Genomic DNA, 13,967 nt, shown 5'->3' on the forward strand with positions numbered 1-13,967 from the left:
TCTGCTGAAATCTAGCTGACGTAAAACTGAAATTTTACCTATACCTAGTCACAGGTGAAGAGAGAGATAATTGGGGTTCTACACACAAAATATGACTTAATTCCTTTAAAAATTCAAGTTTCACAAAAAGAATACGACTGCACAAACCACGATTTGTACCTAGAGCAGCCAGCAGTGCTAAGACATTCAATTCTGCTTTGTGTATCCTGAATCTCAGGAGAGTACGCAGTACAATCCTGAAAAGGTGTCTCAGCTGCGATTTTGCAGGGGCTGTGTACTTAAAACATTGAATAAACATTAGTATTTCTGTTTTTTTATTTAGAAGAACAGGGCTCCTTTGCCATTCCTATCATTGAGCTGGTTCTGCCTACAATTCACAGCATCCTTTCATGGCGGTGGCTTTCTGTGGTGCAGCTTGCATCTTTGTGAGCTCTGACTATTCACTCTGTTCTGGTTTTATTTGCTTCACATTTCGTTCTGTGCTTGTCTTTTTCCATAAGTCCAGCATTGTCTGTAGCAACAGCAAAAAAGAAAACTGCACAGAACTGAGCAGAACTGTTTTTAATTTTTCCACAGATTCAGCTACTAGTGACTCAGCAAAATCTAAGGTAAATCACTCTGTGAAATGATGTAATGATAAGCTTCTGAAATCTGCTAGGTATTTGATTACTTTATGATGATTACTTTATGAAATTGCTTATGTGCAGATATATGTAGGTTTCTTTGATTTAAGTGGTAATGCTCACAAGAAAACGGCAACATATTCTCTAACAAGGTATCTGGAATCAATAGATGGTCCTTTCAGTAATGAAGTCCCAGTGGTTTTGTTATTCTTTCGTTAAAACTGTTCCCATGATGATAGCTCTTCCCTCAGCATCTCTCCCTCTGAAGTGCTGATTGGGATTTCAGAAACTTTTTAAGTATAACTCCTTCACTGCTTGTGTGAGTTTTCCTTTCCTCAGGTCAGAGGGAGAGGCCAGACTTCTGAACGTGGACATTTAGGTAGCTGACATCTCAGCTGTTCTTGTTGAGTCCTTGGCACAGATGTCAGATTTCAGTCCTGCTATGTTAAAGGTCCCCTGATATAAGCAACTGCCCTTATCAGTTGATATCACTGCTGTTTATCTATTTTTGAATGTCTGTAGTGTGCAAACTGCACCAGTCAGCAAAGACAGGGTGGTTTTTCCCCAGGCTGGCTGCTTTTGTAAAGGTAGGAAGGGAGCAGTAAGCAGGAAAGGTACACAGCTTTGAGATGGCAGTAGCAGTGGTGCCAGTGTGGTGGAAACAGTTTTTAATGAATTTTACAAAATAGAATAATCTGGCTCGTCCTTTTTTTGTTTTTGAGTGATCCTAAGTGCAGATTCCGTGGAGGGCAAGAAGAAACTTAAATAAGTTTCTTCTTAAATATTAACTTAAGTAAATAAGTGTTAATTTTGTGTACTTGCACCTAAATTTCAGTTTTGTATAGCTCTCATTGTATTGCTGCTACTGAATTGATCTGGTTTTAAAGCTCAGAACCTGAAAGGTGAAAAATAACTGAAAAATAGTTGAAGAAATAAGCCTTCTCACATAGGTGAGACTTCTTGAAAGGAGAGGCTGAAACAACACTCTTGGGACGCCATTTGTGAAGCAATTACTGTTACAAAACAGTCTCGAAAAAGCTGTCTTGCTTAAATGGGGCCTGCTTTATCAGTCAGTCAAAAACTAAGTAGCTGTACACAAAAAACTCCCCTTTGTGAAGTTGAATTCTACTTCAAGAAGTGGAATTCTTGGATGAAAATTGACTCTTTGGGCAATGTCTTACAGACTACAGAAACAGCATGGAAGTAGTTCCTGAATAAAGACCAGCTTTCTGCTCTGAAGCTCAGGAGATGTTTTTAAAGAAGCATTCATTAGCGTGAGACTTCTTATGATTTTTAATTATGTCCTTTTTTCCTTTTTTTTATTGTTTATTAACAGGGTTCTTGGGGTTCTGGAAAGGATCAGTATAGCAAGGAACTGCTTGTGTCCTCCATTTTTGCAGCAGCTAGTCGCAAGCGGAAAAAAACAAAAGAGAAACCACAACCGAGCAGCTCAGAAGATGAGTTGGATAATGTGTTTTTCAAGAAGGAGCTTGCGGAACAAACTCGTGGCGACACAGCAAAAGAGGACACAGCTAAAGGGGAATATGAAAAGGAAAGAGATGCAGGAAGAAAACAGAGGATGTTTGTCCTGAAGGAAAAAGAGAACAGCAGTAAAAAAGATGTGAATGTTGTGAAGGACGAAAAGAAGTCATTGAAGAAAGAAAGTATCCTGCCAGAGGAACCTTCACTGCCTTACCATGAAAAACGTGCAAAATCACCAAATCTCAGCAGTCGGCAAACCACACAGAAAAGCAACCCTAAATTACTTATTTCACAATCTTCTTCCCAGGTTGAAGAGACAGTGTCTGATTCTGGCACTATGCTTAGCACTTCCTCCCAGGCTTCCCAGCACAGGTATTCATGCAAAAAGGTAGCCAGCCCTGAAATAAAACACGGTGAGTTTTTAGCAGCTGATGTCAGTTCCATCACCTCTGATTATTCAACTACTTCATCCACCATGTATATAACCGGCTTGGATGCCAGCATGCTGAGCCCTGAGGTGCAGTCAGTGACAGAAAGCAAGGGAGAAGATGCTGATGACGAAAGAAGCGAATTGATCAGTGAAGGCCGTCCGATGGAGACAGACAGCGAAAGTGACTTCCCTGTCTTTGCCACCAGTGCTGCTGCTGACAGGTTGTCCAAGGGGAAGGTGCCAGAAGTGGTAAAGACCAGTCGGAGGAACTCTGAAGAAAGCGAAGTAAGTTGTACCGAGGGGAGTTCAACACCAAAGTTAGAGAGTCGCAGACTTTTTAGCTCACACAAGCTCATTGAATGTGACACCCTGTCTAGGAGGAAGTCTGCACGGCACAAAACAGACAGCGAGGGGTCAGGTGATGCGAAGAGTGAGAAGGACTTGCCTACTGTGACCAAAATGTTTGACATAATGAAAAAAGGAAGATCAACGAGCAGTTTAGCTACGTCAGCCAGAAGCGAGACTGACAAACAGGAACCTACCTGGAGACTCAAAATTACAGATAGGTTAAAGCTGCGGCTCAAGTCGTCTGCAGATGACATGTTCGGAGTTGGGAATCAAAAAACTAATTCTGCAGAGACCGCAAAGAGAAAAAACATTAGGCGAAGGCATACGCTTGGAGGACAGAGGGATTTTGCTGAAATAAGTGTCCTGAATGCTTGGAAAGCTCAAGAGGCGAGTCAGAGCAGAGAAAGGGAATCTGAGCTTTCAGCTGTGAATCGGTTGAAGCCAAAATGTCCAGCCCAGGACCTCTCAATCTCAGACTGGCTTGCACGAGAACGTTTACGCACTAGCACAACTGACCTTAATACGGGTGAAACTGGAAAGCCCAGGCTCGAGAACACTAGCTTAGCAGATGTATCAAAGGTAGATCTGCCGTTATCTGCAGAGATGCAAGCAGATGAAGGCAGCTCCTCCAGCAGCTTGACTTCGATTAACAGAACACCACCTTTGGGACCATTTCAGCCACCAGACCAGGTAAATGGTGAAAGTTATCAGAACATGAACAAAAACAACTTCAGCCCAGCAGTTGACGCCCATCCTCATAAACTGTCTGGGACCCAAGTGGTTAGATCTCGATTCTACCAGTATCTTTGAAATGGGGAGATATGTCCACTACAGCAATTCATTAACTTAATGTTACGCTTCCCAGTAACTGTGTGTATGTGTGTGTGTGTACATATATATATATATATTTTCCTGTACTGTTGTTGTTATGCAGCCTTCATTTGGGCTGGTTTCATCGATATGCTCTGTGGAACGTCTTCACGGTGCATTACCACAGCCAGAAGAACACTAAAGTCAAAGTGTATATATATACATATATATATATTTTAAGAAAAAGTATATTTGATGGCTGCATACAAATGTTGAACAAAGCATCTGATGCAACACGCTGTGTAGTGTATACATGGTTTTCTGACTGAGAGTTGGCCTGGCATTAGTATGCAGAAAAATCGTTCTTTTGGTTTAGTCACTAACAAGTGCCTCATCATAAATTCATTTGGTTTGTTAGGGTGCCATATTGTTAAATTAGAGAAACTTATTACAAACAAATGAATGCGTTTTACTGTTAACGAGTTTCATTACATTTTACAAATGTTAACACAGGTGGCTACAGAGCTTCCATTCCTTAGGCATTCCAGTAAATATTGGAGTTTTATATTTCCAATTTTAATACAGATTTTGAGTTTTATGTGACTTGAATTTTTAATCTTTCTGTAAAATAAGTAACTTAAATGTACATAATACATGTGTATCTTTTCTTCAGATACCAGATTTGATATAAATGTTGTAACATAGGCGTGTAGATAGTGGATACTGGATGGAACTGGTTTCTTTTATTGAGAATATAATTCTGCATGAAGACCTAATGAATCCAAACCTGTACCATGCCTGTGTGCACACCCACTTAAACACTGGAAATAAAATTGTTTTGGTGACTCTTTGCGTGGCACGAATTTATTCTTGTGCTGGGTTTTAAAATGCTGTATTCACAAGCTGCCATGTGAGAGGGAGGTTCAGCTGCTTCTACAGCTTCATTTTGATGCATAATCTGATTTCCACGGGATGTAGCGTCATTTTATGTTTAATTTGCTGTTTTAGAAGCACACAAGAAATATGTCTGTAATCCTCCCCAGGTCCTAAGAAGTGAATACCAGTATCTGCTGGTCAAAACAATACTTAAGGCTTTGGGACTTCCTATAGTTACAAATTTGAAGACAGATTCATACCCTAAAAATTCTTCCGTGTGTGATCTCTCTACCAGTTACATTTTTTGTGTTTTCTTGTATAACTACACAAAAACAAAGCAGCTTTTCATCACGTTGGCTATTCCCCTCTTATACCAGCTCTTGTTGTTTGCTCAGCAGAGGATTAAACCGTTATTGACGATAAATAGGCTATGGACATCAGCATAGAAAAACTTCTGCTTGTCCCAGCACTGAGAAGGAATGATAGTAACCAGGATGTGTAGGCAGATGTGGTTTCTCTCTTTCCACCTCTCTTTGCACAGTGACTGCAGGTAGTCCCATACTTTGATGTGCTGTGTTACTGTTCCTTGCAATAAACCATTCTGCAAATCGTTTGTGAAGTAAAAGCAACAGACAGAACAGCTGAAGACCTATGAAAGTTCTCACTGTATCGTTGTGTTTGGTCCCATGCAAGGCATGGCAGGTGTGTTTTGTGAAATGCACAGGCAAGAGTTGATGGTGATTTCCATTTCAGTCCTAACAGTGAAGTGTATTTGAACATGGGATTTAAAACGTGGTACTGTGCTGCTTTTAAAACACTGTTCTTCAGTAGTAATTTTAATTTTCCCAGAGGTGTGTTTTGTCCTGTAACTAGCCTCAAAAGCTCCTTAGAGTGTGGAGCATCAGGGTGAAGCTGCAGGGGGATTCCTGGAGAAGCAAGGTACTTACAGAAATGCATCGGGGTGCTAGGAGTCTGCAGTCGCGTCCTGATTTGACAGCCACTTTGATGGATTAGTTTAATGTTCATTTTTGTTACAACTAATGATTTTAATGACTTGACTAATGATTTTAACTCCTGAGTCTAGATGTATGGCTGCCAGCCATAAGAACACAGGAGTTGTATGGCGCTGCCTGGAATAGAACACGAGAACTTCTGAAAGTGAAGAGCTTAAAGAAACGAGGATGGCACCGGCTGACTGCACCAGGATACGCATCTAAAGGCTTGCAGCCTCCTGCTGCTGCGTGGAAGCTGCAGAGCAGTTGGACCCAGGGTAGGACCCTCGACCATCTGCAGGTGCCTGGACAAGTCAGGAACTTTAGTGGGGCTCTAAGAAAGGGGTTACAGAGGGTTGGGGCACCGCTCCCTGCCCTTTCCATTTAAATGGGGTTGGAGGAGACAAACTGGCAGGCAGAGCAGGAGCGAGGGAGCCCTGGGGTGATGACAGAGGTCACCTAAAGGAGCACATGGAACTGTGCTCTGCCAGCACGGCAGGCTAGGGAGATGCTGCAGCTTTTCTGCTCTTTGAAGACTGACAAAATCTGGGACCACCTGAAATTCCAAGCAGTGTGGTGGTGGAGATGGCGTTTTTAGGAGCCATCACTATGCCTTGTTCTTACAGCAATCACTTTATAAGATGAATTTCTCGTTTTTCAGTTTGTGACCTTTGTGCCCTCCTCCTCCTCCCCCCCTTAAAAAACAAAACAAAACAAAAATGCATAATCATCCTAAAATAATCTAAAATAATCTGAATATTGCTTGGAGCTGTGGAGCTGCAAGTCATTAGAAATGGGTCCAAGCTGAGACCAGAGGGGGAAATAATTAAAGCATTGAACTGTGTTGGTAGTGACAGCATTTGGGTTTTTAAACAATTCCAACCAGGATTCTGTTGCAGTCATTGCTGCCCGATGGCTCTCGTCCCTACCTGAGGCTGCTGTCACCTCCAAAAGGCACCAGCACTGCCCCGTGGTCCCAACAGCAGTGCCTGGGGTGGTGAGATCTGTGCAGAATGAGATGGGGGCTGCCTTTCCTGACTGCCCCCAGCACAAGGTGAGGCACTGAGGGGCACGAAACGAAGCTGCTGCTGGAGCACGAGCACGGTGCAGTGCAGCAGAGGCCAGAAGCAGCTGTTGTACATGCTCCTTGGTGGCAATAACAGCGTGCAGCACGGCCGTACCCTCAACTTCGCACACCGTGAGCGTGTGGGGACCTGTAGTCAGTCACACAACTGCTTTCAGTGTCAAGTTCAGACACAGAGAAGCTGCTGCTGTGGCTCCCAGGCCCAAAGAGGGTGAGAGGAGCAGGAGTTGGGGCAATCAACACCAGGACTCCACTGTCCACAGGGAGTTGCCGAGGTTCAGGTATCAGCAAGTTCAGATTTTTGGTAAGTATTGCTCCCTGGGGCACATCAGACCAGCAGCTTCTCTGTAGTGGCTGTTAGGGAAGTGGCTGAAATTCAGTGCTCCAAATTGTGCCACGCACTTTTGGGTTCAGCTCTGAGCCACCCAGCTTGTGCTGGGCTCTCAGCCTGCTGCTGCGCTGGTGCAAGTTAACGTTTACATTCTTTAATTACCCCCACTGCAAGGGGAGCACCCTCCAAGGGATCAGCCTGGAGATGAGTTTCAAGAAAATCCCTGCTCTCCCCTCAGAGAGAAGCCAGAATTAGGTCGTGAGGTGATGGATACCTCATTCAGTTGGTTCAAAGGCTCAGGTATGCTTTTTATTTTCTTTTTATTTTCTTTTCTTGCTCCTAACTTGGTATTCCAGCAATTAGCTGTTGTCCAGGTAAGTTTGAAACAGTTTTGAAATGACTACTAATGTCTGGCATCAATCTGGGGAAAATAAAGTCAGTCTTTTTCCTGATAGTTTCTCTTATGTTTTTTGTTTTTTGTTTTTTTCTTAGCTACTTGAGACCACTTAAAAGTTATTAGTGACAAAATACAAAATATAAGCATGCAGCCCTTTATTTTTTAAAGATCTTTGCTTATCATAGTTCTGTATATTACATTATGGTGTTATACAAATAAATTTATTTACAAAACCATGAGCTATGCAAGCTTGTTGCTTTTTTTTTTTTTTTTTCTCCTATTTGACTGATACCCATCTTTCTCACCCCTTCCCCATATATATTTTGAAAGCATGCATAAAAATTAACTTTGGTGTGGTAAAACTACTCTATGTGCCCAGCCACATACAGTATTTATTTATTTATATATATATAGATATGTACAAAAGTTTGCCAGTATACAGAACAGTACAGAAGTGTACATTTTAAAATCCACAATGCAATACATTAATGGGTTACCAGGTCTCAGTAAAATAAAACTGAAGGAAAAGGGTGGAGTTAGCTAAGGAAAACAAAACAAAACAAAACACAAACCAAACCAAACTAATCAGCAACTACCTCTATATGTGTAAAACAATTTATTTTTTTCTTGGCTTGGCAAATTCTTAAATATAATCTGAGTGGCAGTGCAATAGGTTGAGTTGCCTCGTACACACTAGGAGCAGTCTTGTTCTGTTTCTGGTGTAGAGGTTTACTGTCCAGCATACTACTTTCAAATGTACATTACAATAGTATCAAAATGTTTTGGCAAAAAGATCTCGAAAGGAACCATGACATTTGTTGACAAAAATAGAAATCTGTAACAAAGCTAAATAACACCAAAATAAAAGAAAAAATATTTTAGTTTGTTTTACAGTTGTGTAGAATCACACTTTAGTATATCTCTGTTCACGTCTAGTCCCCATAATGAAAAATAGCTTTATACAAAACAACTTACTAAAGTTTTCACCATACACTTCCCCATGCTCAGTACACCGCTGTGCACACGCACTCGAGCTCACTCACACACCTTCACACTTGATTTTTGTCAGAGGTGCTGCCTAGAGGAAGAAAACGCTCCGTTATCGGTACAACAGCAACAAAAGGTTTACAAAAAAAAGCTCCACGCTACTCTAGTGTAGTAACTCAGTATTTAGCACGTGATTAGTATTAAGCCTCCAGCAGTACAGCAATAAAATAAAATAAAACAAAAAACAAAACTGGTTACGCTCCCTGGTTAAGATATTGGCTGCAGCTCTTGGCCCAAAAAAGCCTCGGTGGACGTGCGTGGTGCGTAGCCTTTAGGCTGGCTCCTTGGCCGGGGTGGACTTGCTGGCACTGCCGTTCTGCGCCTTGTAGCTGGTGAAGCTAGGCGTGTGGATTGTCCTGATGCTCTTCACGCCCTGGGTCAGGGAGCTGGGGGAGGTGGAGGAGGGAGGGGAGGTGGAGGAGGAAGGCGGGGGCGGCCGGCCGTTTTGGGTCTGCAGCGAGAAGGAGAGCTGGTGGCCTTTCCCTGCGTGAGCGGGGCTCTGGAGCTTGGAGGAGCCGTTAGCCACAGAGGGGATGAGGGAGGTGGAGTACGACACGCGCCCTGCCTGGGGGGCGAGGAGGGTGGCGGAGGGCAGGGATGATTTAGCGGGGGGGTTGGGGGGGTTAGGGCCGTCACCGCTAGGAGCAGGGGCAGAGCTGTTTTTCCCAGAAGCGGGAGAAAAGGCGGGGATCTTAGAAGCAGGGAGGGTGGGGGAAGTAGCCTTATAGTCCCCACCAGCTTTCTTAGCACTTCCATTAGCCTGCAAATAAAGACGGCAGGAGACAGTTTGTCAGAAAGCCAGTAACACGATAAATCAACAGGACCTGGGAAAATAGCCCTACAGAGAGCAAGAACTAACAGTTCGAGGCCTGAGCTACGTCTGGCAGCAGTGGACTGGACCTGGTAGAAACCCCAAAGTGCACAACGAAGGATGCAGACAGAGAGAGAGAGAGAGAGAGAGAGAGCGCGGACAAAGCTGTCGTGAGGAGGTGCAATCTAGGGTTTACAGACCGTTCACTACATTGGCCATGCTTCTGGGTTATTAAGGTGTGACCAGACACGTCCGGCTGGAGAGTTAATGTGCAGCTACTGCCACCTAGTACACCGACGGGTTAGTGTCCACGGCCTCCTGGCGAGGTGGGCGCGGGAGCATTCCTCCTCCTAAGGAACCGCCGCGCTTACCGGAGGGGAAGTGAGCAGGTAGTCGACATCTGAACGTTACAGCTGAACACCACGGGTTAAAAAAAAAACAAACAAACAAAACAAACAAACAAAAACAAACAAAAAAAAAAACAAAGAACAAAACCAAAACCCAACGAAAAGCAGCAGGTGTTTTATTGCAGACAGGCATGCACAAGCATGGTGAAAAGGTCAGTAGATACGGTCATGCCCCCAAGGCTCCAGGACGTCCAGTTAGACCTCGCTCGAAAGACAGGCATCCAGTATTTGGTATCACCACAGTCAGTTACTGGAGGTTTTTAGATAAACAAACAACACGAAATGTCCGTCCGAACACTGGGGTTAGGGTAAAACTACCTGTCTGTACTGGCGCGGGTCCTGCAGCTTGTGCTGTTTGCCTGCTTTCTCCGTGCTTCCTTGCCTACTTTTCGACGCCATGGGGACTGGCATCCTGCTCGTCTGCGGGGCGGCGCCGGGGCCCTGTGGAAAGGAGCGGAGGGACGGGGAGGGGAGACAAGGAGAGAGGCGCCATCAGCACCGGCCTGCTCGCGGGGGAGGCCGCACACCATGCGCCAAAACAAAGCCGCAGGGCTACATGCAGGGAGGAGTTCGGGATGCGTCACGCCACAGGTGTTAATTTGGAGAATCAAACGGAGAAAAACTGCTCAGACTACTGATCGAACTGGATCTGGTGTCAGTGCCGCTCGTCATGTCACACAGCAGATTATTGGACCCAGCTCCCCTGCGGTTGCCCATCACCAATCAGCAGCAAAAGTAAAACCCACGCGACGGGCTATTAGCTGTTAGACACCTCGTGGGGAGCCCAAACAAAGCCACCTGAGAGGAAGCAAACAAATCACAAGACCCTCTTGTTTAATGGTGATTATTGCAGATTTTTAGAAAGCAGCTGGGGTTTCGATTGGTCGCACTAAGGTACCTTACGTGCAGTGGCTGGGATGGGCGCGGGGGGCTCTACAGCAGCAGGGCTCTCATCCAGCACTACAAGCTCTCGGGGCGGGGTCTCTGGTACTATCTGGGCAGAGAAGGGGACAGTGCTGCCCTCAGAGCTGTATGTGCTTTCAGGGATAGGTTTGGGGCTCATTTCACTGATGGTGTTTTCCAGCTGCTTTATGGTCTGCTCAAGGCTGTCTAGAGTTCGGTACGTGTTCTGCCGAATTTCGTCAGTCCTAGACAGGGGCACTGCAGTGCCGGGGGGTGCCTCCTGCTTCCCGGGAGGACTTCTGTCGGTGTCCTCAGGCTGAGACCTGGTGATTTCAAACCTCTTGGCTTCCTTGTGCTGCTTAAGGGTCCCGTCTTCCTCCTCCTCTTCATACACCACGACCTGCAAGGTCTTCTTCCCAGTCTTGGTTCCCGTACGTATTGCCTGCGTCAGAGCAGCCAGCTGCTTTTTAGGAAATTTGAACTTAAATTTTTTCTTGGAATCCTGCCTGCTCCCAAACTGATCAGCAGAGTCCGAGTTTGCTTCGGTGTGCAGCCCATACATCTGACTGTATTTGCTGAAATTTGTCTTTGTGCTCTCCTGCTCTGCAGGAGACTTGGCGTCTGCAGCGTCAGAGGAAGGCTGCAGGCTGAACACGTACTGCTCGCTGAGGCCGTGAGCTGCCGAATACTCTGCGATCGCTTTTCTGTCGTTAAGAACCGGCAGCTCCTCCTTCTGGCTCTTAGAAATGCCACGCACTTCATTGTCTTCCTCCTCCTCTTCCTCTTCTATCTTCTCCTCGGTCATCATTTTCTCCAGCTCCTCATCGCATTCCTCGAAAATCGTAGAGAGCCGCTTATAGGCTGACCTGATATCCATCGGCTCGTCAAAAATGATGATGACGGGCTTTTTGTCCAGGCAGACTACGGGCTCCTCGCCTTCCGTGCTCTCTCGGACACCCTTCTCCGACGCCACGTCCTTCCGCGCATCGATGTTGACCGTCTGCACATCGCCACCCTTCCGGCTGACGATGTCGTGGACCTCCCCGCTCGAGAGGACCTGGACGGCGGTTTTGGTGATCATGAAGGCGATGTTTTCGGGGGGAGGGCTGTCCTCGCTCGGCGAGCTAGCCGGAGAGTCCATCTCTTCAACGCTGTTACTCCTTGCCACCCTGGGCCTCAGCACAACCTGACTGTTGGCTGCAGGGGCTTCTTGCTCCTGCGAGGAAGGGGGGGGTCCCGCAGCCTCCGGCGGGTGCCTCGGCAGAGGAGCAACGCTGCTGACGGGGACGCGCCTGCCTGTGCTCTGCGGGGCTTCACCCTGTGGCAGGCCCTGGCAAGCGTCTCGTGAGAGTCCATAGCCCAGGTTTTGTTTTCCCGGTTCAACAGCTGGAAAATGGGATCCTAAAATATCTTGAGCCCCTCTTCGTTTTTCATCCTCTGGCAAACTGGCGCCAGACAGGTTTGTGCTCGTACTCTGCAGGTTTTTCTTAGAGTAGTCTCTACTGTCTACAAACAAACCCTTGCTAAAGGTAGGACTGTCATTCACTGAAAAGCCAATTTTACTGTCATCTGTGCTGGATGAATCAGAACCCAATTCTTCGTCAGTTTTCCCTTCCCTCTTCTCTTTAGGATGGTCACTATCTGTGGGAGATCCTGTTGTAGCCCCATACACCTAAGGGGGAAAGTCGGATTACTTAGTTATTCAGGGCTGTTACCTTTACAGGACTTTTTTTTTTTTTTTTTTCCCCAAAAGAATTAATCATCATATTCTCAGGGGAAGTGCAGACCTCATGAACTCACCACTCTGTTTACTGCCGCAGAGGCATGTCTGAAGCTGTCATCTCACTCCTGTATTTCTGCAGGGCAAAATTCCAGATTCCGGCAGAGCAGTGCAGGACGTGCCTGCTCTGTGCTGTGCATGTGGCCAGCATGGCTCGTTACCTAGGGCTCCTGTTTTAACAAGGCCTCCAGCATATGCAAGGCACTCTAGTTACCTTATTTACACAGTGCTACCTTGGCCCATTTACCTCCCAGTTAAAAAAAAAAAAAATAGTTTGTATCAGGTCGAAGTTGAAAGGTTCGTGGTATCTGATCATGTTCAGCTGGGACACTTCAATGGAGACTGGTTGTAAGGGCTGACGGCAGGGAGCTCCGGCTTGCCAGCTCACCAGAGCGCCAAATGACAGAGTCTGGCTACCCCTGAAAGTAGGTTTTCTCCTGGAAAAAGCTGATGTTACAACATTTTGCTGCTTCTAATGTTGCTCACACCTGAGCCGTGCTGCTCTATCACAGTTAGTATGGTCACAGTCCAAGTACTTCTAAATTCCTACTGCAGCTTAAAAGTTCTCCTTCCTTCACAATTACCATTGGCACCCTGCAGCACCCTTGGGAGTGCAGAATGACAAACGAGCCACATTCATTTTTGGAAGCAATTCTGAACAGCATGCAGAGAGGTCAGCCTCTGGCTTGAAAGCAGCACGGTCCCAGCAATTACATTTTCAGGGGCGCTTTTTCTTTACTTTTAAATGAGGTCCCCTGGAGATGCTGTTTCATTATACCAGGCTCTTTTTTTATTTACTATTTCTGGTTTGGTTTGCTAAGTGCTGGTGGCAGCTTAGGATAAACACCAATCATCAGAGTGAGGGTATGACCTGAAGAGACAGCACACCTGTGACCACAGCAAGAGAGAAACCTACAGTCAAAGGATGGTTTGCTAGGAAGGAAACAAATCTGGCATCAGGTGACTGAAGGCAGTAAGCCAAAGGCATGGCTTGGGAATAAAAACTGACTCCTAACACACAAGAAGAAGGGATTATACTTATGTTAGCTTCAAGATATGCAGAAGATCAGCCAGGAGAGTCACTCTCCAGCTGAGATGACTGAGTGACGGCACAGAAATCCACAGGTTGGCTAGTGCAACGCATACAGGAGTTCACAAGGTACACTTTCAACATCTGTTGTTATATTTTCTTATATATTGGTGTAAGCATCTTATATAGAACTTGTATCAAAATGCAGGAACAAGAAAGTTAGTGGTAAATCAGTCACGGTCTTACCGAAGGCACATCAGAATAACAAGTCTGTGCAGCTGCTCCGAGACTCCCTCAAAGTCCCTCACATTTCTAAAGGAGCTATTGCATAAACCAGCCACAACCAGCAACGCATCGCTGTGCAGGCTGATGCCACCTGCACTTTGTGCTGAGAGTGGGTGTAAGAACAGAACTCATTCTGTAAGAAGCAGTCCCATTCCCTGCCACAGCAAATCCCAGAGTTAAGCCAGTCCATCCAATGGCACTCACTGCACCTGGATACCCTGACTGTGACTGATTTCCCACTTCTCTATGGTTTTTAGCAAGTTGCAATTGTTCCAAGCATCAGTGCAACATATCAAGGTGTCATTGTACAACGTACCTCATTTTATGAATT

At 45.6% G+C, this 13,967-nt stretch overlaps 2 protein-coding genes across 29 annotated transcripts in view; one reads left to right on the forward strand and one right to left on the reverse strand.

The window, feature by feature from the left end:
• ARHGAP21 (Rho GTPase activating protein 21) overlaps nucleotides 1–4,538 on the forward strand; it is a 117,769-nt gene extending 113,231 nt beyond the window's left edge. For all 6 annotated transcript variants that reach the window (XM_084510265.1, XM_084510267.1, XM_084510269.1 and 3 more), the window contains 2 exons: nucleotides 577–608; nucleotides 1,960–4,538. In XM_084510265.1, the coding sequence (XP_084366391.1) occupies nucleotides 577–608; nucleotides 1,960–3,693 (1,766 nt within the window). In that variant the 3' untranslated portion in view covers nucleotides 3,694–4,538. The remainder of the gene's footprint in view (nucleotides 1–576; nucleotides 609–1,959) is intronic.
• KIAA1217 overlaps nucleotides 1–13,967 on the reverse strand; it is a 377,584-nt gene that overhangs the window by 548 nt on the left and 363,069 nt on the right. For 16 of the 23 annotated variants that reach the window (XM_084510260.1, XM_084510261.1, XM_084510263.1 and 13 more), the window contains 3 exons: nucleotides 10,537–12,213; nucleotides 9,957–10,079; nucleotides 7,512–9,180 (listed from right to left, as the gene is read on the reverse strand). In XM_084510260.1, coding sequence (XP_084366386.1) covers nucleotides 8,692–9,180; nucleotides 9,957–10,079; nucleotides 10,537–12,213 — 2,289 coding nt within the window. In that variant the 3' untranslated portion in view covers nucleotides 7,512–8,691. Of the gene's footprint in view, nucleotides 1–7,511; nucleotides 9,181–9,731; nucleotides 10,080–10,536; nucleotides 12,214–13,967 lie in introns of those variants that run through there. The other 7 variants (XM_084510254.1, XM_084510256.1, XM_084510255.1 and 4 more) reach the window with 5 other exon arrangements.

The sequence above is a fragment of the Aythya ferina genome (assembly GCF_964211825.1).
Source record: "Aythya ferina genome assembly, chromosome: 2".
NCBI classification, from domain to species: domain Eukaryota; kingdom Metazoa; phylum Chordata; class Aves; order Anseriformes; family Anatidae; genus Aythya; species Aythya ferina.